Source organism: Brassica oleracea, chromosome C3 (genome assembly GCF_000695525.1).
Source record: "Brassica oleracea var. oleracea cultivar TO1000 chromosome C3, BOL, whole genome shotgun sequence".
Taxonomy (NCBI): domain Eukaryota; kingdom Viridiplantae; phylum Streptophyta; class Magnoliopsida; order Brassicales; family Brassicaceae; genus Brassica; species Brassica oleracea.
In genome coordinates, this window is record NC_027750.1 from 57,616,635 (window position 1) to 57,640,279 (window position 23,645).

The window sequence follows — 23,645 nt, forward strand, 5'->3', positions numbered from 1 at the left end:
CGATCTGTTCACTAAGTCTCTGCCGACCTCAACGTTCAAGAAGCTGGTTCATCAGATAGGAATGCGCCAGTTGAAGGATCTTCAGTGATGCCTTCATCAGGGGGAGTGTCATGTGTTGTACTCTTTTTCCTGTCTATGGTTTCCATTTTTTCCCACATTGGGTTTTTGGTTTTCCTAGAGAGGTTTTAATGAGGCAACGTCGTGCATAATACAAACCCATATGGTTATGGCATCCAAGGGGAAGTGTTATAAATCATTATGTGGATGACCCATAACCAATGACCATGTCTAGACCCAGCCGTGGCCTTGTCCAAGAGGAGAGAGAGTCGGCGGCCCAAAAGGAGAGAGATCGGCCGACTTTAGATATTAGGACGTTTTCCATTTATCTGTTTTAGATCTTTTCCTATTTCATGTTGTATTAGGTTTTGGATAATTTACTTTTTCCTATACTTTGTAATCCTTATATAAGGAACCTCTATTGATTCATTAATAATACACAGAAACAATTCTCCACTCTTTTACAACATAAATATGATTCTTGACTCTTTTTTTGAGAACGGATTTGTTATAGTTAATATTTTTAGTTATTCATATACATATGTCAATATTGTGTTTTTTTGTTAGAAAAGATATATGCCAATGTGTGTTACCGACGTAACTAACGACATTAGTTAATTTTTCTACTTTGGACAAAACCTACTTTGAGTTTTAGAAAAAACATTAGTTAATTTTTAGTTCATTTAAAATTAACATAAATCATATTTTATACTAAAAATACATCTAAATAAAATGATAATGAAAATATAAATTTAATTAACTAAAGTGTATTATACACATATATAACTAAAACAAAAATTACATATGAATAATTATATTTTTTATATTAATAGTTTTAATATATCAATATAAACTATATATGTATTATATACATTATACACCATATATAACCGTTTTTTAAATAGTGGAGCTCTGAAAAACAGAGTCCCATAGGGGATGTGCTCAAGTCCTGCGTTTACTTTGAAATCTTGGTCTATAGAAGTTTCTACGTTCCTCTAGTCAGTTAAATTAATATCGGAGAAAAGATCACACATTGAAAATATGAAAGAAACTTGAGTAATATATAAGAGATTTGGATCAATCCACTAACCGCCAATTGGTTTTAAGTTGGAAACCCAGGAAACTTATCATGATATCAGAGCGGACCCAATACCCTGATCCATTAATCCGGCCCGGAAAGTGGTCTGATCATCCCATTAGCTGATGGCCCATAGAAGGCTCAATTCCGCCGAAATCGCTAGAAAATAAAGCATGATTTCGGAGGGAATATGTTGGATTCTGCGAGATTAATGGTTATACGCACCATTATCTTGAAGGAGGGTATTGGAGAGAAGATCTCACGTTAGAAATATGAAAGAGATTTGAGTAATATATAAAAGACTTTGGTCAATCCACTAATCGCCAATTGATTTTAAGTTGAAAGCCGAGAAACTTATCATACTTACATGTATTTGCTTACGTATATAAAAAAATTTCTTTATCATTATATATTTATTTATATGTAGAATCCAAAAGTTGACAAAACTCATGCATAACTTCGTATCTAAATACATAATTCAAGTTTGACAACCTATGAAGTCAAACGCTATAACTATTTTTTTATCTGAATAAAATCATTGGAAAAACATTTTAATTGTTTCCATATGTAATAAAAAGAAGAAGGATACAAGAAAAACTGTTTATGAAATGGAGATTGGTGGGAATAGTATGGTCAATTATTTCGCTGAGACAACTAAGGGGATGTTATTGAACCACTTGAACATGATCGGCATAGAGACATGCTCATAATCTTTTGTTCCCATCACCAATTTGTAAATTAATCTTTGTCAAATGTTTCTCTTCTTTTGTTTTGTTATGTACATATACTACTAGCCTACTTAAGGCTGCTATTTTATGTAGGATGCTTATATCATATGTTTGTATTAAGAAAATAAAATACTAATAATGAGGACACAAAAGAAAGATAATGTAGTTGTTGACCTTTTTTATTATGAATATTTTAAAAATATTCAAATTTATGCAGTTATATAATTCTTAAATTGAAATTTAGGGTTGTTGACAAAAAAAAAAAGAAATTTTGGGTTGTCAAATCAAAACTGGTTTAGTATTTTCTTTTCTTTGAGCATATGTACATATGTCGGTTTAAACGCAAAAATCTAATGCTTGATAAGATGTTTCTTGTCCATTGGTTAGTAGAAATGTAGAATACTTTTCTATTGTTCGTTTCGAATTCATTGAGTAATGCAATCGACATCATCAACAATCGTTTTTCTTATTGATGGTGCTTCCCAATATAATAGCATGATTATTGGAGGATTTTTAGGATGAAACTCTTAGCTAAATATAAGAACCCGTCTCTTAAATTTTAACTAAAAAACTAAGAATCGGCTCTTAAAACTCTTTAGCTTTTTTAATTAAAAGTTAAAAAACGGATTCTTATATTCCGTTAAGAGCTTCATCCTAAAAATCCTCCGATAATCATGGTATAACTTAGTTTACATCCTTAAAATGAGCACATGTTTTTTAAAACTTTTAGCAGCCAATTAAATTTAAGATACCTATTACCTGTCGGCCATAGAAGGTGGTCGAAATCACTTCTTCTTGATGTGAAAATGTTATAACGTAACAAACTCCGTTAGTCCGTTTCTTGAAACACAAACCACGTTTTGGAGTTTTCACACCTTTTATGAAACTTGTTGCAATACCAAAAATATTGACTAACATTTTCTTGAATTTATTCAGGATTTACACTATTGAATTTATTTTGTATGTGTGAGTGAGCGAGAGCATTTTTATGGATGACTTAACTAGTTTGATCTTGTTTCACAGTAAAGTTCTACGAAAATTATAGAACAATTAAAAAATTATAGAAAATACCTTGACCAAAAAATAACTAGGAGAAATGAAGAGTAAGAACTAGTAACTTCTCTCATTTGAGAGATTATAAAAATTTTATGAAAGATTTATAAATAACTTCGCAAACTCTAATTAGTGGAAACTTTTTGGGATACTATAAAGTTTAAGATATTTTTAGATACTCAATTGATGATTATGCTCTTAGGAATAAAACATTACACAAAAATGACATTAATATTTTTTAAATATTTTATTAATCAAGTTAATAACACAAAGGTTAAAAAAAAACGAAGTTTAAGAACTTACACATTCATACATCAAAACATCAAAGATAACACTCTAGCAAAACGCTTCCACCTAGTTGCTTAGGCTGCAGATCTTCCACAGCTTTTGACTCTAACCAGTCCATCGACAACGCCACCTGTCTCTCGTCATCTTTCACGCACCATTCAGGCAAAACCTCAACCACTATCTTCTGCAACAGCTTCTGCTCAAATCCATCTCTAAGAAGCACTTCAAGGTCTTTGATGTCTCCCCTCAAATCCAACAAGACACTGCAAAGTCCACGGCGATAACAGTAATCCAAGATGGAAGCCAAGTTTATATTTTCTAATACAACTGTTTCGACCCCGGACTCTGCTACCATGTCCTCTTTGGTGAAGACTACAACTTTTAGACCCGAATCTTCCACCAAGTTGGAAGAAGCAAGGATAGGAGACTGTTGTGCATTACTACTAGCTACTATGATTTGAATAGGCTGGATTGAAACATTAGTCTCTTCTTGTGAGTATATGCTCGAGAGTTTATCAGATAACGAGGAAGAAAGTATTACTGCGTCGTATTCTTGCAATAGCTTTGAGTAGTATCCACCAGTATCCGAAGCTCCTTCACCGATCTTGTCCAGAAAACAACCATTGACAGACATAGAATACCTGAGAGCGAGAAACGGCTTTCCTGTTAACATTCGATGGATGAATCCTTCATTCATCTTCTTGCATAGGTCTTCTTCAACACCAACAGTGACATCAATCCCAGCATCTGTCAAACGAGTGATACCCGAAGAAGAAACGATTGGATTCGGATCAACCATCCCAACTACAACTCTTTTCACCTTGGCCTTGATCAATGCTTCTGTGCAAGGCGGCGTTCTCCCGTAGTGATTACAGGGTTCTAAGCTAACGTAAGCAGTGGCATTCTCAGCTAATTCTCCAGCATCTCGAAGAGCAAACACCTAAGAACAACTTTCACAAGGAATCAAAATCATTAACATCTACTAATCTCCAATTACAGAATCATAGAGCTAACATAAGCAGTGTCATTCTCAACAAAGTGTACCGCATCTCAGAACTCAGGAGAGCAAACACGTAACAATGGCAAGAACAATTTTTACCACTAACCAAACTCATTAAAATCTACTAAAATTACCATTATACATGGTTCTTAGCAAACAAAAGCAGTGTCATAGCGAACACCAAACAATGCTAAGAACAACTTTCACCAAGAATCAAACTCATTAGTATCGACTAATCTCCATTTACATGGTTCTAATCTAAGCTAACATAAACAGTGACATTCTCACCTAAGTCTCCCACATCTAGAGGGCAAACACGTAACAAATTTCACCAAGAATCAAACTCATATCCAATTCCACAATGCAAGAGAAGCTCAAGAAACAATACATAAAAGTCTTCTCATTTGCTGTTACCTCGGCATGAGGCTGACCAGCTTTGGGATGAAACCCTTCCCCAACAATGTTGCTGTCTTTAACAATGACACAGCCTACCAAAGGATTAGGACTAGTGCACCCAGTTGCTCTCTTCGCCAGTTCCACGCATCTCCTCATATAAAACGCATCATCAATAGCTTCTTCGCTTCTCATGGCAGCCAAGACAGGAGGAGCTTTGAAACCAGTTCGTGATCTATGTGATCTTTTGAGAGAGAGGGTGAAGAAACTGGGTTTTGGGTTCTGAAACGAAGCGGGGTTGAAAACGCGGCGAGGATTTGAGGATACAGAGGCTCGTGGAGTGATTGAAAAAATCGGAATTGGGAGGCATGCGATCTGCATATCACCGTAGAAATTGGAAGCTCCGTTTCGAAATTTGATTGGCTTTTCTTCTTCACCCAAGTTAACAAGAACCTGAAGTCAAGTGGAAAACCTCGACGAGTGGATTTAAGATTCGAGCCTGTAAATGTACAGCAGCGGCGGGAGAGAGGAGACGTCGAAGACGACGATGAGAAGATTGGGGTTTTTAAATTTTAATTCAATGAACCGATTATGTCTAACCGGGAATGTCCACTGGTTTAATTTGGTATCTGATTTGGTAAAAACCGATCGATTCCAGGTCATTTGTGGCGAAGAGTTTTCGATTTGATTCTTTTTTCGGGTCACTTCGGTTCTTAATATTAAGAATTTAAATGTTTATTTACTTTGATTCATTTCAGAAATTTTCTCTACAAAACCCCGAAAACATATCTAAAAATAAAAATATAATCAAAGTCGCAAAATATATTTCAAAATCTATAGAAAAATAAAAAAAATATCATAAGTAGTGAAAATATTTTCTAAATATCAAGGAATACCAAAAAGACAAAGATACTTAATATACTGGAGATAACTCATTACTCATTTTTTTTTTGTGTGTCATGCGATAACCACTGGATGTCGGATAAAAATAAAATATCTAAGGTTATAGTTAAGTGGAACCAGCGAATATTGGCTATATGTGAAACCGAACCGGATTGTTCCAATTGGTTTAATAGCTACCGGTTTAATCTGTAAATGATCCGGTTTCGATCAAGGACATGATTTAACAACTTCCATAAACTTTCATTCACTCATGAGACATGAGCGTATTTCGTCTTTTTACAGAGAAAAATGTCACAAAAGAAAACAACAGAAGAAGACACAACACAACCTTAAAAGAAGAACATTGTTCCTAAATTGAAGACAGGTCTTCATAAATGGTCTTAATCCCAGGTCTCTCAGAAACAGGTCTTATACACCTCAAAGCAACCCCAAGAACTTCTTTAGTCCCTTTCTCCGTAACAGGATCACTTCCCATCTCCTGTGCCAACACCGAGTCAAAGCATTCCGCACCACGTCCTTCAGCAACACGTAACCTAACCCAATCCGTTAGATCAACACCTTCTTGTTCACCTGTGATCACATCTCCTGCACATCTCCCCGTTAAAATCTCAAGAAGTATCACACCAAACGCATACACATCTGCTTTGAAAGAAGGCAACGGTTTCCTTGAAGCTGCTAGCTCAGGAGCTCGGTAACCAAGGATGCCTGCGTCTAGAATCTGTTCCACTGTGCCTGCTTGTGTCATGAGACGGTGGAGGCAGTAATCTGAAACACGTGCGTTTAGCTCTTCTCCTTCTAAGAGAATGTTTGTTGCCTTGAGGTTACCGTGTGGAACAGCTCTGTCGAAATGGAGATAGTTTAGACCACGCGCTACATCAACTGCAATTTTTAACCGTTGGATCCACGCTAAAGGAGGGCCTTTCCTGCCTGGTCGATCTGAAAAATCAAACAGGAACCGTAAGTTAGGCCTGGAACCGAAAAACCACACGGGTTTGAATCTTATCAATTCAATCAGATCGTATATCTCTAGAACCACAAAATCTAAATGAAAATCAAACCAAGAACCCCCCAAATTTCTATAATATAGTTTATATACTTATAAATATTAACTATTTTAATTTCTGTAATATTTATCCAAAAACGAATTATACAAATATTTTTATCAAAAATATTTAACATTACCCGAATTATCTGATTTTTATCCAAACCCCCAAAAGCCTCGGATTTTCTTATTTTTAACCCGAATTAACCGAGAAACAGGAGTCGAACCAGAATCGAACTAGACCCAAAATTATCTTGAATATTATCCGTTCCCAATTTTGTTACTGGAACCGAACCAAAATACGAAATAACCAAAACAAAACTGAACCAAATTTCCTAAATATCCTAACAGATCCTATATTCTAGAACCGGAAAATAGAAAACCAAAACAAACCGAACCGATACCAAAAATGCCCATGCCTAAATATAGTGATAGAGAAGTCTAATGAAAGGAGCCTTACCGTAAAGGAAGCTAGCGAGGCTTCCAGGTGATATATAATCTGAAAGAATAAGCTTCTCATGTTGCGTCGGACCCCAGTAGTATCCTCGGAGAGTCACCACATTCGGATGCCTAATGTTAGCAAACTTCTTCACTTCTTTAGCAAACTCTTTTCTCTGCTTTGCCACGCCTTCTCTTAGCCACTTCACGGTTAAAAACACTCCATTATCAAGCGTTGCCCTGTAAGAAGTCCCGTGGCTACTTCTCCCCAGAACTTCAGCTGGTGCTCTCGACAATTCCTCTGGAGTCAGTTTGATCGACTCATCCAGAAACTGCAGCTCTCCCACGAGTCTATCCGGCGACCTAACATCAAGCCGTGCTAGTTGCTGATCAGCTGGGAGTGAGTCTCCTGAGCCAGGTGACCAAGATAAGTTACTTGTCTTTGAAGGAGAGAAGCCGGTCGCTACAGCTAGCTTCTCATCTGGACTGAGGATTCCTGATGAAGAGCCTTTTCTCGAAGCAACTAGATCCTCAGCAGAGACAACTCCACTGCCTGAGGGGATTGTTTGAGCTTGCCTGTTAATATCTTTACCAGTGATGCTACGCTCTTCACGTCTTCTTGATTTGCAGATGCAAAACAGAAGGATAGCCACAAGGATGAGAATAATAAGAGCAATGGCGCAGGAAACTATTATGACAATCTTGATTAGTAAGTTCATTGGTTTCCCCTTGGAAACTTCTGATGCACTTGTTGATCCAGCAGGCAAGATGAGCATGCTGTTCCCAGGATAAAAGGAAGGCGGAGGGAAGTTCTTCAGATTCTCAGGCACTGTCCCTGACAGATCATTGTAAGACACATTCAAAGCCACAAGGCTGCTGGATAAGTTGCTTGGGAGTGGTCCAGTGAAATGATTCTGTGATAGGTCTAATGAGCTTAGAGAGACCATTTCATTCATGGAGCTAGGCAAAGATCCAGACAAGTTATTCGCTGCGAGATTCAGCACTTGAAGTTTGTTCAAAGATCCGAATGCAGAAGGAAGATCACCGTCAAACCGGTTGTGAGAAAGATCAAGGAGACGGATTCTGGAACCAGAAGAAGAAGGCAAAGGTCCGATGTTACCAGTCAAGCCATTGTTCTGAAGATGGATCTCTTCCAAAGTGAGCATGGACAGTAACGTACTTGGGAGTGGCCCATCCAAGCCGTTGGAACTTATATCTAGAACACCGAGTTTGGGATAATGGGTAGGAATCCGTTCTGGTAGTGAGCCTGTGAGCTTGTTGTGGGAAAGGTTAAGATGATTTGCTCGAAGAAGCTGAGGATTAACGTCTGGGAACGAGCCTGTGAAACGGTTCTGGCTGAGATCAAGGTACTCAACGTTCTCCCATTTTGACCATCTTGTCAGGTTTCCTTCAAACTGGTTGTTTGAGAGATCGAGTAAGACGCATCTCCCGGTCAAGAGAGGAAGCTCACCGGTCAGTGAGTTTGAAGAAAGGTCAAGGGTGTGAAGAGTTGTTGACATGATAGCACTTATAGGCCCTGCAACACAAACACAAAACAGATAAAAATTAGATGTCTAGTGTTCTCGGTGCCACCATTATCATATAACAATTAAGCTAAGAGCATACCTGAGAGATTGTTCCCACTTAAATCCAGTGTTGTTAAATCCAAGGAGTCTCCTTTCAACAAATTATTAGGAAGGGAGCCTGAGAATCTGTTGTTGCTAAGCTTGAGTACTTGAAGATCATAGACATAATTAAAACCTGGTAACTCTCCTGACAACTGGTTGTAGCTAAGATCCAAGACTTTTAAGTTCTGAAACAGCTGAAACCCACTAGTCAGCGAACCTTCAAGCAGATTGTGACTGAGATTCAAGTGCTTGATACTCTCAGAAACACCAGGTAACAGCTTCCCAGACGCTGTCACAAGTCTGTTTCCGCTGAGATCAACATAGCTCGCATTCGTTGAAAGGAAGAACTCGCCGTCAAGATTACCATCAAATGAGTTACCATGCAAATCAAGGACCTGAAGACTCGGAACTAGATCAAAGCCCCTTGGGATTTTCCCTGTGAATCCATTAGAAGAGAGGTTCAAGTAGAGCAGATCGTTCAGCATCGTCAAGGACTTTGGCAAAGGTCCAGAGAAGGAGTTGCGGCTCATATCCAAAGACTGAAGCGAAATCAAACCTCCCAGAGACTCTGGAACCTCACCAGAGAAGTTGTTACCAGCTAAAGAGAGATTCTTCAAGCTCACTGATCTACCAAACTCTTTAGGCAGCGAGGAAGACAAGAGGTTATCAGACAAATCCAGGAACTGGAGGCTTTTGAAACTGCCTAGATTACTCGGTAAGACACCGGAAATGGAGTTGTTAGCCATGGAGAGTTTGACAAGCATTGTCAAGTTGGAGAACACACTGAGATCAGCATCTGCAGACAAGCTCAAATTATCCAAAACAACATTAGCCACGTTGGCACCGTTGCAGGCAATACCGTTCCATGAAGAAGGACAGCCGTTGAGGTCGATTGACTCATCGTTCCAGGAGTTGAGGACAAAGCCGGTTGGGTCATGCTTGATGCTTTTCTTGAATTCAAGCAATGCCATGATGTCCTGTGAAGGAAGCTGCCCCATTGCGGTGAGGACAAACATGGATAGTAACAGAAGCCTGGAGAGATTCATCATCCTCACAAAGCTACAGTCTTTTTGCAGAAAGCCAACAACTTTTCCAGCTCACTGAACAGTCATGGAACTTTAGTAAATCTGACAGGAAAATTAATGAGCCAAAGTTAGTTTAAAAACCCATCAAAGTTACTAACAAAAGTTCAAATCTTTCACCCCAAAACAGCAATACACAGAAGGAACAAGAGGACGTTAAGGAACCTCACCTGCTTCAAGCCCCAATCATTCAAAATGAAAATGCTATTGAGTGAGAAGAGACAACCGTGTACTGAAGGGAATCAGCTGAAAGGAAACAATAAATGAACAAATGGGCTATTCAATATTGGGTCCCATTTCAAGATCTAACACCAAGCAAGGCAAAGAGATAAGAAAGGAATAAATTTTATCTTACCCCGAATGAAAATAAATTAGAAACCTTTCACTGCAAAACAATGACGAGAGAGATGAAGAAGAAGGAAGACAAAGACTTGGAGTGGAAGCAGAGTCAATTTGTTTCCTTAGCTCATGCACTGCAACTACGGAGTGCTGGATATGGTTTTGAGCATAGTTGACTGAGAGCCAGTGAGAATCTTTGTGGGTTACCCTTTGAATGTCACACTGTAAGAGTATTAAGAACCAAACAGAGAAGGCGAAACCAAAAAAAAAGTGATAGAAAAATTGCAAGTTTTCATGTACGACAGTGACGAACGACAAGGACTCGGTAAAGAGTGTAAATGGGTACTCTTGAGGCGTGTGAAGGGGAAAAATAGCAGAAAAAAAAATACTCAAAAGGAAATAGAAAAAGATAATAATAATTCATTGGTTGACGAGAAAAGAAACAATAATATAGTTTTTTTTTTGTTCAAAAAACAATAATATAGTTTTAAATTTACTTTTCCATAGGCTTTTCAGATGTAAAAGACGAAAGAGCCGCGGGAGAAATATTCGTTTTTTTTTAATAAATAATGTAAAAATTAGGGATTTACCCGCCAAAGGAATCTACAAAGCTTTTAACTGAGTGAGTGGACGCGAAAGGGTTTTATCCCATATACTACCTCAGTTATTTAATGATAGACTTTTTATAAAAAAATTTTATTTCAGAAAGATGTATTTTTTGTGTTTTCTATGATAAAATTGTAAACTTCAAGAAAATTAATTGAGTTTATTGAATTACTATTGGTTAAAAGTTATTGAAAATTGAAAATTACAGAAAACAATACATTTATTACGGTAGTTTAATGTGTTTTCTTAATATATGTGAAAATACTAAAAAGTCTATCATTTAAGAACGGAGGGAGTATGATTTTTTGTTGGACATAACTTAATCTTTAGATTCAGTAAATCCCAACTTAAAAGAACCACTCAAACTGACGCATATATTATTAATTAAAAAATATTAAATTAAATAAAAAATAATTATAAAATATAAAAACGCTAATTTCAGCAACGCTAATTTTAACGATGCTAACGCTTCCAACTAAATCTTAAATCCTAAATTTTAAATTCTAAACCCTATATTCTAAATTCTAAACTCAAATCCAAACCCCTAAACTCAAAACCTATACCCTAAACCCTAATCCTAGACCCTAAACCCAAATTATATACCCTAAACCCAAAAACTAAACTATAAACCTAAACTCTATACCTTAAATTCAAGTCTTAGATCCTAGACTCAAACCGTAAATCTTAACCCCAAATTATATACCGTAAACCCAAAACCTTAACCATAAGTCCAAACGATAAATCCTAAACCCAAACGGTAAATCCTAAACCCAAACTGTAAATCCTAAACCCAAAACCTATACCCTAAACCCAAATTCTAGACCTAAAACCCAAACGGTAAACCCCAAACTTAGATGCTATAGGGTTTGGGTTAAGGTTTACGGTTTGGGTTTATGGTCTAAGACTTGGATTTAGGGTATAAAGTTTAGGTTTATAGTATATTTTTGGGTTTAAGGTATATAATTTGGGTTTAGGATCTAAGATTAAGGTTTAGGGGTTTGGATTTAGGTTTAGAATTTAAGTATAAGGTTTAGAATTTATGATTTAGGGTTTATGGTTTCGCTGGAAGTGTTAGCGTCATTAAAATTAGTGTTTTTATTTTTTGTAATTATTTTTTATTTAATTTAATATTTTTTAATTAATAATCTATGTGTCATTTTAATTCGTGATAAAGAATGGAGTGAATTTAAAGTTTCGGTCGGTAAGGTGAACATAAGTTTTGTTCTTTTTGGTTCTATTCTGCCTTTAGTGAGGGTTAAAATGTCATTTACTTGCGCAGAGTCTGAGACCACATTGGGAAAATAAGCTTTGAATTGCGCAGGGCAGTATCAAAACTTACAGAGAGAGTAATTACTTACGAATTTATTGCGACAATTCAGAAAAAGAGTAATTTATATTTCGATCAGTCGTACATTTATTAGCGATAAAATGTAGAGGGATGTGGGCCCTACATAGTTGACGCCTAGTCAACAAACAGGAAAAGACAATTGTTTTGGATTTTACTTACGCAATTGAAAGTAGATACCAATTTTTGCAAGAAAATAAGAATTAAGGGGTAGTGAATTCAAAAACTAAAATTTGATGACTCATTGATCAGATCATGAGACTACGATAAAGACAGATAGTTCCGTCTGAGACTCAATTTTGCTAACTGCTCTTTTTGGTCTGAAGTGATTTAGTATCATCAATGGCGATTCGTAGAGCGCAAGCCTTACTCTCTATATCCAAATTCAAAACCAGTTTCGTCCTTGGGTCGTTTTCAAGGTTTCACCGGTTCTCTTCGTCATCATCACAGCATTCAACTCAATTCCAGGTTATTCTTGTTTATAGTTTTTCTCTCTGCCTCAGAGGTTTCTTTAGTGGGTTTTGAAAAACTTTGCTACTTTCCAGATTTTCTTGAGATAGTTTGAAGGAAAGATCTCACCTTTTATAATCTCACACGCATAGTTTTACTTCACAGTAATTGTTGGTGCCAATTTACTCTGTTTTTTTTTACAGAATGTTGGTTTCATAGGACTTGGAAACATGGGATCAAGAATGGTGAACAATCTAGTTAAAGCTGGATTTAACGTTACCGTTCATGACATGTAAACATCCTTTATCCATTTTCTTATTTGGGATTAAACGTTGATTAACTTTTTTTTTGCTCATAAACACTTGTGTTTGGTTTCACAGAAACCGTGATGTTATGAAGATGTTCACTGAAATGGGAGTCTCCGCTAGAGAAACTCCTTACGAAGTTGCTCAAGATAGCCAAGTTGTGATTACCATGTTGCCTTCTTCATCTCACGTAAGTTGTGTTGCCTTTTAGGAAAAGTTTAATATGAAGTACAATTTTGAAAATCTTCCTATGCTATTTGTATGATTAGATGGCATTATTGGGAAATAGCTAGAGATAACATTTTTGTTGTTTAGTTTACCTCCTGATGCTGGGATGGGTTATTAGATGGTTGAAATGTATATCTTCAAAAATGTGGTCTTCTTGATTTGATGTTTATTCATGAAGAATATATGTAATGCATGTAGGTGATGGATGTGTACACAGGAACAAATGGGTTGCTTCATGGAGACAACGCTATCAGACCTGCTTTGTTGATAGATTCATCCACTATTGATCCTCAAACCACCCGCAAAATCTCTCTTGCGGTTTCCCATTGTAATTTAAAATACAAGAGAGGTAAAAGTATAGATATGATTTGAACGCAAAGTTAATAGTTCATGAACAGCATCTTGTGAAAAAGTAGAGAGTGTTTCACTTCAACATCCAAGCATCTTTGGTGCAGATAATTGGGAAAAGCCTGTAATGTTGGATGCTCCTGTCTCAGGAGGTGTTCTTGCTGCAGAAGCTGCTACACTTACTTTCATGGTATATTGTCTACTCTCTTATCATTTGAATCAAATCCTTTCTAGATGCTCTTAACTATATATATGTATATCATAAAATTTGGCACAGTTCCTATAAGAGCACCAATGTCTCAAATGCACGTTTTTATAGGTTGGAGGTCCGAAAGTTGCTTACTTAGCTGCAAGACCAATACTCGAGTCAATGGGCAGAACTTCCATCTACTGTGGCGGTTCAGGAAATGGATCTGTAAGCTCACTCTTAGATGTAGACTGAGAAGTTCTTCTGCATTCATCATTACATAACCTGTTTCTGTTCTCAAACTTAGGCTGCAAAGATATGTAACAATTTGGCAATGGCCGTGAGTATGCTGGGTACTTCAGAAGCTTTAGCTCTTGGTCAGTCACTTGGACTATCTGCCACCACTTTAACTGATGTATTAAACACATCTAGTGGCCGATGTTGGAGTAGGTCAGTAAATGAAATAGCAGCTTCAAATTTTTAGTAGCTGCCATTCAAACTCTTGACTTCATTCCTATATGCTTAAAACCGCAGCGACAAATATAATCCAGTTCCAGGAGTAATGGAAGGTGTGCCCTCTTCAAGAGATTACAACGGCGGTTTTGCCTCCAAACTTATGGTCAGTTTCTTACCAAGTCCTTGTATGTTGTTGGTCCCAAAATCTCGCTAAAGCACATTTCTTTTGTCACACAAGTCTATTTGGTTATTTCAAAATGCAGGCTAAAGACTTAAACTTAGCAGCAGCCTCAGCTGAAGAAGTTGGACACAAAAGCGCACTGATATCCAAAGCACACGAAATGTGAGTACTTTTCAAGAGCAGTACTCTTTTTAATGAAGATTATGTGCATATCTCTTCAGCGTTTGGTATTGTTTTTGCAGTTACAAGAAGATGTGCGAGGATGGGCATGAGACAAAGGACTTTTCATGTGTTTTTAGACACTTCTACAATGGCAAAGATGAAGAAGTCTGAGGCAATCTTTACAAATGACCCTGCAAAATAATAAGGATCCAAAGGTTTCCTTGTGCATTTACATTGTTTATTTTCATTGCTGAGAGAGAATTAAAATCTTGAAAGGATTGTGGTGTTACTAAAACGATTTGAAATGTAATTAGTTTGGGGACTTGTCTTGGACTCTGGACTCTGAACATGACCATTGGGCTCAAAGTCAAAGCCTTGAACAACACACTACTCAATCAATAGTTTCCTGAATTACAATATTTCTTCATAATTAAAAATCATTAAATAAATAAATATAAATTTGGAACAGAGTATTAAGTTGTATCCTTGATTAAAGAACTTTGCTTTTCACTCATGTCCTTCGGTTTCATGTCTTCATCTCTATGTTTTGTCTGTATGATCTCTGTATCGTCTCCTTTGGATTTACCGTTTTTTAACTCAGTGAGACTGAGAACTTAAGTAGTATTCTTCTCTCAGAAACCCTAATGATCGCAGAATGTTGGTTATCTTCTTTAAATATCTCTCTTAGAAACTCTTAACTTGTGGGACAAAACATATATCTTCTTTAAATGGTCTGGTGTCTCTCCTAATGGAATCTATAAACTCTCCTTCGAAGCATTAATCGCTGCGCATTTGCCTTTTCCATTCACTACAAAGTCTAGTTGGAGACGTCCACTCCCTAGGGAGATTCTCTCCATGTTCTGCCGCCAGTAACAGCTAGCTGAACCTGTTTTTTACTATACCTACTGCCCCTGCGAGACCATTGTCAGAGATATTAAGATCCTGCAAGACTCGGAGTCAGATGTTACCAACAACCAGTATATGAGCAAGGGGAAACGAGGACTCAGAATCAGATGATGATATCATGATAAAAGGGACTTTTTCAAACTATAGCAAATGGTTCATTGGTTACCATATGCTATTCCGTGTCCGTGGAGGTAGACGCTGACTTTTGGAGGAGGAATGGTAAATGTTTAAAAGGACTCATGGAAAGCAATAAGGAGATAGAGTTTGAGGGTAGAGAGCTTATACCTTAGCGTGCTTAGGAGTGAATGATGATGACAAAAAGAGGTTTGGTGAAGTCACGGATTCATTGACAAGTGAATATAATAATTTCTACAGTATCATATACCTCTCTAGTTTTTTTTTTTTTTGGGTAAACATATACCTCTCTAGTTTCTAGTTTCAGTTGAATGATGAACGATACACAAGTTTGAGTTGTAGTTTTGTCACAGAGATACGAGAGCCAAAGAGAAAAAGGAAGCTCCTCACTTCCTGCCTTTAGCTGACTTCACGTCTTTAGTAAGCATCCGTGGCGCAATCGCCATTGACATAAGCTCTTGAAACAGTAATTTGCAAGCATATGGTATGTGAACCTGTCAAAGATAAGTAGATAACATGCCATCACACAAATGAGCATTAACGAGATTAAAAACACACACAATTTTGAAACCTTACCTGAACAATATCTGTTGTGTTCTTGCAACCTCTGCATTCAAAAGTATTATTCTTCAGATTTGCAATGGCGATGAGCCCACAGGTTTCACACACATGTACCCTATACGCATCGCTCTGATCAAACAGCCTATCTTTCAAAAAGCTAGCAGCACCATGAGCAATCATGCAATCTCGCTCCATTTCTCCAAAACGCAGTCCACCGTCACGGGATCGTCCTTCAGCCGGTTGTCTTGTTAAGATTTGCACAGGACCTCGTCCACGAGAGTGGATCTTGTCATCAACCATATGCTTCAAACCTTTGGTAATAGGTTGGTCCAATGAATATCATCGCTGGGAGTGGTCTGCCTGTGTGGCCATTGTACATTCTCTCAAATCCACGCATTTGGTACCCACATTTATGGAGAGCTTTGCTTATATTGTCCACCTAAAGACACACCACAATGCGTCAGATTTATACCCAAGTCACAACTAAACAAGGAGCCAAGGAATAAAATGCAAGTTACCGTGACATCTGTAAAGGGAGTGGCGTCTCCTTCTTTACCCATCTGAGCTGCCACTTTTCCCATAATACACTCAATTAGCTGTCCAATTGTCATCCGAGACGGGATAGCATGTGGATTCACGATTGTATCAGGAGTAACTCCTTCAATCGTCCAAGGCATGTCCTCTTGTGTGTATGTCATGCCAACAGTTCCCTTCTGACCATGTCTACTACTGAACTTGTCTCCAATTTGAGGAATACGAACGGACCTAACCCTCACTTTCACGAACTTCAAACCATCTGCATTTGTGGTCAATAACACCTACAAGAAGTGTTCACAAGTTGAAAAAATTAGAGAACTTCCAGAACCCCAGCTCCTCGTTTAAATAAAATATTATCAGATTCATCGTTTCTGAAGTTACCTGATCCACCATGCCAGTTTCACTATGACGCAAGCTTATACTGTGATCACGTCTGGTGTATCGTGATGTTTGTCCTTGAGCCTCGTCTTGGGATATTGCAGTGGTTTTCCCAATGATTACATCTTCACCTGAAACTCTGGTACCCTATACCACAAAAGATTAAAAATAATCATATGATACGCTCTCTAGCACTAGTCGCCTAATCATATCAAATATATAACCATTAAAGGAACAATAAATCATTTACTTACAGGAGGTGCGAGACCATCATCATCCAGTTTCTCATAAGAACCATGTCGCATACCCTGAAGGAGAATTTCTAAGTGTTAATAAACTCCACTAACAAAAAGCAGCACAGAAAATATGAACCGCAAGTGTCTTACCAGTGCGCCCAAAGTCTTCTTTGATAAGGGTCCCCATTTTTTTCTCCTCGTCTCTGCCAGGAGAAACATTGCAGTATAAATAAAGTGGAAAGACCTAAAGCAAATGTGCACAAGTATACTCACCTATAAGACCGAAAGAACAAGGATCGAAAGAAACCACGATCTATTGAAGACTGATTCATGATGACAGAATCTTCTTGATTATATCCAGAATAGCAAGAAATGGCAACAATAGCATTCTACACAAGACGAAGAAAAAAACGTCCGGGAGAATTGAGAGACGAGTAAAAGCTGGATTCTGAAAGACTTAAAGCAAAATAACTCACAATTCCTGCTGGAAGTTGCCTAAAGTGAAGATGCTCCATAGCTCTTGTGGTGACCAGAGGCTTTTGAGGGTAATATAGAACATAGGCTAAGGTATCCTGGTTGACAGAACAATTATATTAGTATCATTAAAGCATTGTAGTGTTATTACAAGAGATGGCAGAAAGAGACCACAAAACATACCATGCGGAATTGGTAGTTGGTGACATATATTCCCATAGCTTGCTTTCCCATAGCAGATTGGTATGTATTACGGGGTGACTAATTCATCAAAAGTGGCAGGAAAGGTACACTTGGTAGTTAGCATAAATTTGACTTTTAACATACCTAAATTGCTTCTCATAGATAGGTCAATTAAAGAGAGCGAAACCTGATTATGGTCAGGAAATGGTATGATTGAAGCACACACGCCCAATATCAAAGAAGGGTGAATCTCACAATGTGTGTAAGTGTCAGAATATGCCTCTTCGGGAAGAGCCTAGAATGAACCAAATCCTGAAACGAAATTAAGGGTGAGTTTCCTGTGCCAATGAGTGCCCCCAAAAGTGCATTTATTCACATCTTCAATTTTCAAATACTCACATTGATAGTCATAGATATCATAGTAGTCTCCTCTTCCTCTGTGTCTATATATTCTATATACCCATTTGCAAGTAGTTGATGCCAACCATCTTCTTCTGCACTTACCTGGCTTATGAAAACGAGTATTGGTACACTGAAGTTATAACAAAACGTACTTTGAGAACAGAAGACTATAACTTTACCCTTTGTTGCAGAGCATATATATCTTTCTTCTTTATTAAGAGTCTCTGGTTATCCACAATAAACAAGGGACGACTACAGCGACCATAGTCAGTGTATATCCGGAGCTCTTTCAGACGAATATCTCTAACAACGCTAACTTCAGTGTTAATATCATTCTGCAAGAGGAAAATTAATACATCACTTGCACAAAAGTAGCAATTTATTGACTAAAATGTGAAATAAACTGCATGCTTACCCTTCTCCTCAAAAGTCTCAACGTTCTAACCAACATGTCAGGAATTCGATGAATTCCAACCCACTTTCCATTGACGAAGATTTTTGTAGCTTGGAGTATAACTGATGGAGAGCTTTCCTACAATCAAGTCAAGGCCTTGAGTACACACATGAAACGAAGTGGCAGAAATTGAGTAAGAAACTGACTGTTTAGTGCTACAGACCCCAAGATTCTCAGTTCCCAAATCTGACAAAATTGCCAAGATGGGAGAAGCAGCTGACCCAACTGTAACGTAGACCATGAGCGCCAAGTTTTTCACTAGACCACAAGCCTGGCAAAGCAAATCCACAATAAGCAATGGAACTAAAATGAAACCCAAAATATTTTTATTTCTATAAATGCAACAAACTGTACCTGTCCTTCAGGTGTTTCAGCAGGGCACATCATACCCCATTGTGAGTTGTGCAGTTGTCTTGGTTTTGACAATTTTCCTGGCATATAAAAATTCATTAACATTCAAGTATAAAAACCAGAACTACAGGTGAACCTAAGTTGCAAGGATGTGGATAATAAAATGAACCCTGACTAAAATACACTACACCAACTGCACTAGCAGATAAGCTGAGACAAAGTAGAAATGTCTGAAAAAACCAAGGCTTTTTACCTTCACGCCCAATGGGAGAATTGAGACGCCTCAGATGTGACAAAGTGGAAGCATATGTCAACCGATTTAGAACCTGGTGGAAGTAAAGACTTGAGAACAATGTAAATCATGCAATGAACCATAAATAGACCGAAACTGTAAAGGTAATAGCATATAACAAGAAATTATTTGAGCTGGAAAAGAGAAGAAACAAATCCTAACCTGCGAGACTCCAGCTCTTGTGCCAGCAGCGTTTGCCTGGCCCCAGTTCCCAGTAGCAAGAGCATATTTTAAGCCAGAGGTAATTGTTTTAGCGTTAATGGCAAACAGAAGATTGACTTCTTTGCCACTGTCAACGCACTGTTAAAGCGATATGAATCAGACTTCCAAACACAGACTAACAAACTAGAATTGAAGTCCTGTGTTTAAGAACGAGCAACTATTAAAAGACCTTCTGAACATAAGATCTCACGTCCCTCGTCAGCTTTCTGAAAAGCTGCATTTAAAGAAGATGCTTAGTCAGTAAGAGATAAACTAAAATGATACTTAAGTTCTTATTTTGTTTTTCAATAATGCATCTGGACTGGTAACAAACCATTCTAAACAGCCCTCCAAGTAAAGGACCAGCAAGATCCAGCCTTTTGTTGCCATAATGATCCCTATCATCTTCTGGATTTCGGCCAAGTGCACAACGCAGCAGCCGGTGTATGATAAGCCTGAGGGTTACTGCATAATATGAGAAACACAAAGCACTATGAAACTCAAAGAACACGAGTGAGCTGAATACGTACCCGAAGTAGTAAGCTTTTGGCGTCTCAAAAGCCCCAACTCCTACATGAGGAAACATTTCTTTCTGAAGGATATCTCTTGCATACCTGCAATGATAATATTGCAAACCTCCAGTATCAACATCTCAATAGTTGATATCATAGATCATAATGCCAACTTAATTGGTTTTAGAATATATATATAATACTTTATCCTCTTGTCCTTGGGTGTACCAACAGGCGCACCACGTTTTCCAATATAGTCAAGGGCAACCTGAAGGAATACGAAAATCATCAGGATTAATTCTCCCAACAACAGAAGAGCCAGAATAAACATAATATTAACCAAATGTACGTAGGATCAATGGTTTACCTGCTGACTTTGAATCACAAAAGCTTCTTCCAAGGAAGGCCTGAGCAACTCCATCATCTGAGTATCTCCAAACTCATAGCATATACGTTCCAATATGTCCTTATCGGCAACAAACCCCAATGCACGAAATACTATGATAATAGGAATTTCTTTCTTGATATATGGAAGAGTACATCGAATATACTGTCCAGATGAACCCTGCATCCATCCATTTAACATTATCTTAGAATCTAAAGAAACTCAAATAGAGCTTTCTCTTACCCCTTTCGAGCCAGAGAGCATACGCACAAACATTGTGCTCGGAGGTCTATTTTGGGTTTCCGCCATGGAACGGACTTCAGCGACATACGAGTACTTATTCGGCTGTCTCTTCTTGAACACATAAACATGGTTCGTACTCATCTTCTCTTGAGCAATCAGAACCTTTTCACTGCCATTAATAATGAAGTATCCTCCCTGATCATAAGGACATTCTCCAAGCTCTGTCAAATCTTTCTCCGAATTCTGATGCAAGGTACAGTAACTAGACCGAAGCATGATGGGAACCTACAGTTAAAAAAAAAAAATCAAAGAAGGAAGAAAACATATCTAGAGTCAGAACCGTATAGGAGAAGCAAGCCGCTTATATAATATTGCACAAAAACAAAGTTCACAGACCTTTCCAATGAAAACTTTGGTAAAATCCTGAGTCTCCGTAACTTCCTCCCCATCATGCCCTTTCATAATAACTGTCTTGCAAACGTCGACATACAAAGGAGCCGAGTAGGTGAGGTTTCTCAACCTTGCAGCCTTAGGGAACAAGGTGGCCATCTCTCCATCAGACTCCGTCATCATGGGTTTACTCACATAAATCTGTCCAAAACTAATATTGTAGATTGTCTGCAAGAAAATAAAATTTTCATCAATTTCTAAAACACATTCTCCTAGTGCCAAAAATGATCTGAGCGTCAAAAAAAATACTGAAAGACACTCTAAGATCCTTTTTTTTATAAAAAAAATACACCTTGAGAACACGAAGAGCTCAAGCATAGAATACAAAAGTGATCAGATACTCGAGAATGGCAGAGACTTATTGCAACGAACCTATACAAACTAAAATACATAGCTTGCAGGAAAAATAGTCACGCGCAGAGGTGCAGCAAATAAGATACCAACACACAATTACTTAGTGTTAAACCTGATTTGAGCTTCAATGATTATCCGTTACTCTATAAGGCAAACACTAGTTGCAACAAAAATTCAAAACCCTAGAGAACCTCGGCGAAATCGGATTGGTGGCCAGGATTGTGCTGGGATGCAGATCGGATCTCGATATCAGACGACTCAACGACGATTTCTTGCATAGTGTTCTGAATAAACCGATCGAACGAATCGATCTGCTGACGAACGAGACCTTTCTCTTCGAAGTAGGCTGAGATGACGGTCCATGCGTCCTCCTGTGTAATCTCCTCGTCGTGATCAATGTAAGGCTGGTCCTGTTTGTTCTCCATCTTTGAACAGAGCAGAGAGAGAGCGCGACGAATGGATGAGACGCGGAGAATGAGAGGGACTTGTGAGTTTAAGTGGCTTATAAAGGAGCTCGGAGGTAGAGTCGGTTTGCTTGTTTATTGTAATAACCGGTTCAATTCGGTAACCGACCGGTTTGATTATAAGCTATATGTTAAATACTTAAATGACTGAAACAACATAATTCTCTTTTTCCGGTCTTTCATATTATTCCAAAAATTAATTCTTCTAAAAAATTTTTAAAAAGAACATCCGATAATTTAATCGTCATAATTTGATATTATATTTTTCTTAGCATATAATATGATCTTTTAACTGTTAATAATTTTTATTTTGTCTTTTTAATTACTGACTTAGTTTAACTATAAAATTACATTTTGGACATATTAAAATAATGATTTTTGTTTGTTTTCTTTACACGTAGTAATTTATATTTCTATATTTTTCTTAATTTTAAAGAGCATTTTATGTATCAAGATTTTAATTCTCTTTTTCAGGTTTAATTTCCAACTTAATGAATTGCTGTGATAGTGTGCAACTTTATAAGTGTATCAGATTGTAATGAGATATGCGTCAAAGATCATGTCCTACTGAACTGTACTGTAGAACCGTTAAAAAAAAAAAAAAAAAAAGAAGAAGAGAATGGTCGAGTATCATTGTGGTGGTCGAGTCGCGGGTGATAAGGATCGATCGAGAAGTTTTAAAGTACGTGGTGGTCGAAGAAGTGATTGTGAGTGAACTATGAGTCGAATAAGTTGCTCGGCCATAGTTAGAAGATGTCTTACACTGATCAGAACGACGTTTTGGAAGCATCACATTTTTGGAAGCACGACGGTTTAGAAGCTCGACGGTTTAGAATAATGACGTTTCTTCAGGACGAAGCTTTCCGCAAAACTTCGTATCAGTTATCAGTAAAATATTACTCCGGAGACATAGTAAGTTGGAAGCAGGACGGGAATCAAGCAGGATGTGACTTAAGCAAGACGGGGTCGAAGCACGATGGGAAAACCCAGAATTGGAGGAAAACCCTAATTTCAGTATTATGGAATTTCTCGGGGAAGCCGGAGGCTCGGGAAATATTTTCCGTCAGTTTTGGAGTTTATTAAAAATATTCAGCTCATCAGAACGGGAGCGGAAAAATATTAAGGATGGATCACGGATCAGAAATTTGCCGGAAAGCCAGCCATGTGGAGCACGAGGTGCCGCCGCGCATGCGTCCGGAGCCGCAAAGCGACACACGGGCTGCCACCAACCTAAAACTGATTGGTTGCTGTCTTCTATAAATACCCCACGACCTCAGCTCATTTCTTCACATCCATACCTGTCCAAAAATAAGTTAAAAACGTGAGAGAAAAGTAGAAAAAGAAAGCAAGTGATTCCGAGCTATTTCGAGAGTTTTAGAGAGTTTTAGAGGTCAGTTCTCTACTGATTTCGAGTCCGCGTCTAGGGAAGGTTCTGTCCAAATGAATTCGTCCAGGCCAGTCAGTTCCTTTGATGATCAAGCGAAAGTGCTGTCCGGAGTTAGTTCAAGTCTACGGGTTCAGATCAGTCGAAGTTCTGCTCGATACTCCACCGGGAAGTCCGAAGAACTGTCTAGAAGCTAAAGGAGGTTCTGTCCGAGTCCAGATCAGTCTGTTGAGGCCTGTCAGTTTCTTCATGGTGAAGCCGAGGTGTGTCGAAGTCGAGATCAGTTAAGTCCAGTCCAGTCAAGATGTTCATCTTGGGTTTTGGCTAAGTCCTCTCCGATCAACCAGCTGCTTCTCGCCTAGAACACTGTGAGTTGGTTTTCTGTGAATTCCACTTGGAATTTAGGGTAGATCAACTCGCATATAGATTAGAATGATCACGCTATT

General features: G+C 37.9%; 3 protein-coding genes and 1 pseudogene across 4 annotated transcripts in view; 1 reads left to right on the forward strand and 3 right to left on the reverse strand.

The window, feature by feature from the left end:
* The window catches only part of LOC106334633 (probable LRR receptor-like serine/threonine-protein kinase At4g20940), a 14,976-nt gene extending 4,603 nt beyond the window's left edge, over window positions 1-10,373 (reverse strand). The window contains exons 1-6 of one of the 2 annotated variants that reach the window (XM_013772951.1): window positions 10,046-10,373; window positions 9,861-9,936; window positions 8,607-9,735; window positions 7,003-8,517; window positions 5,835-6,436; window positions 318-326 (exon numbers count right to left, since the gene is read on the reverse strand). In XM_013772951.1, the coding sequence (XP_013628405.1) occupies window positions 5,850-6,436; window positions 7,003-8,517; window positions 8,607-9,657 (3,153 nt within the window). In that variant the 5' untranslated portion in view covers window positions 9,658-9,735; window positions 9,861-9,936; window positions 10,046-10,373 and the 3' untranslated portion in view covers window positions 318-326; window positions 5,835-5,849. Of the gene's footprint in view, window positions 1-317; window positions 327-5,716; window positions 6,437-7,002; window positions 8,518-8,606; window positions 9,736-9,860; window positions 9,937-10,045 lie in introns of those variants that run through there. The other variant, XM_013772950.1, reaches the window with a different exon arrangement.
* Window positions 3,140-5,134, reverse strand: LOC106334634 (riboflavin biosynthesis protein PYRD, chloroplastic-like). The gene is made up of 2 exons (XM_013772952.1): window positions 4,619-5,134; window positions 3,140-4,144 (listed from the first exon to the last, which is right to left on the reverse strand). The coding sequence occupies exons 1-2, from the start codon at window positions 4,976-4,978 to the stop codon at window positions 3,239-3,241; spliced, it is 1,266 nt and encodes a 421-aa protein (XP_013628406.1). The 5' UTR covers window positions 4,979-5,134; the 3' UTR covers window positions 3,140-3,238.
* Window positions 10,374-12,220: 1,847 nt separating the features above from the next.
* Window positions 12,221-14,627, forward strand: LOC106331744 (probable 3-hydroxyisobutyrate dehydrogenase, mitochondrial). The gene is made up of 10 exons (XM_013770149.1): window positions 12,221-12,448; window positions 12,634-12,722; window positions 12,811-12,925; window positions 13,162-13,312; window positions 13,419-13,501; window positions 13,631-13,726; window positions 13,806-13,948; window positions 14,033-14,117; window positions 14,218-14,297; window positions 14,378-14,627. Exons 1-10 carry the CDS (start codon window positions 12,323-12,325, stop codon window positions 14,466-14,468), a joined length of 1,059 nt encoding a protein of 352 aa, XP_013625603.1. The 5' UTR covers window positions 12,221-12,322; the 3' UTR covers window positions 14,469-14,627.
* A 984-nt stretch (window positions 14,628-15,611) lies between these two features.
* On the reverse strand, window positions 15,612-21,810 carry LOC106328878 (annotated as a pseudogene).
* Window positions 21,811-23,645: the final 1,835 nt, after the last annotated feature.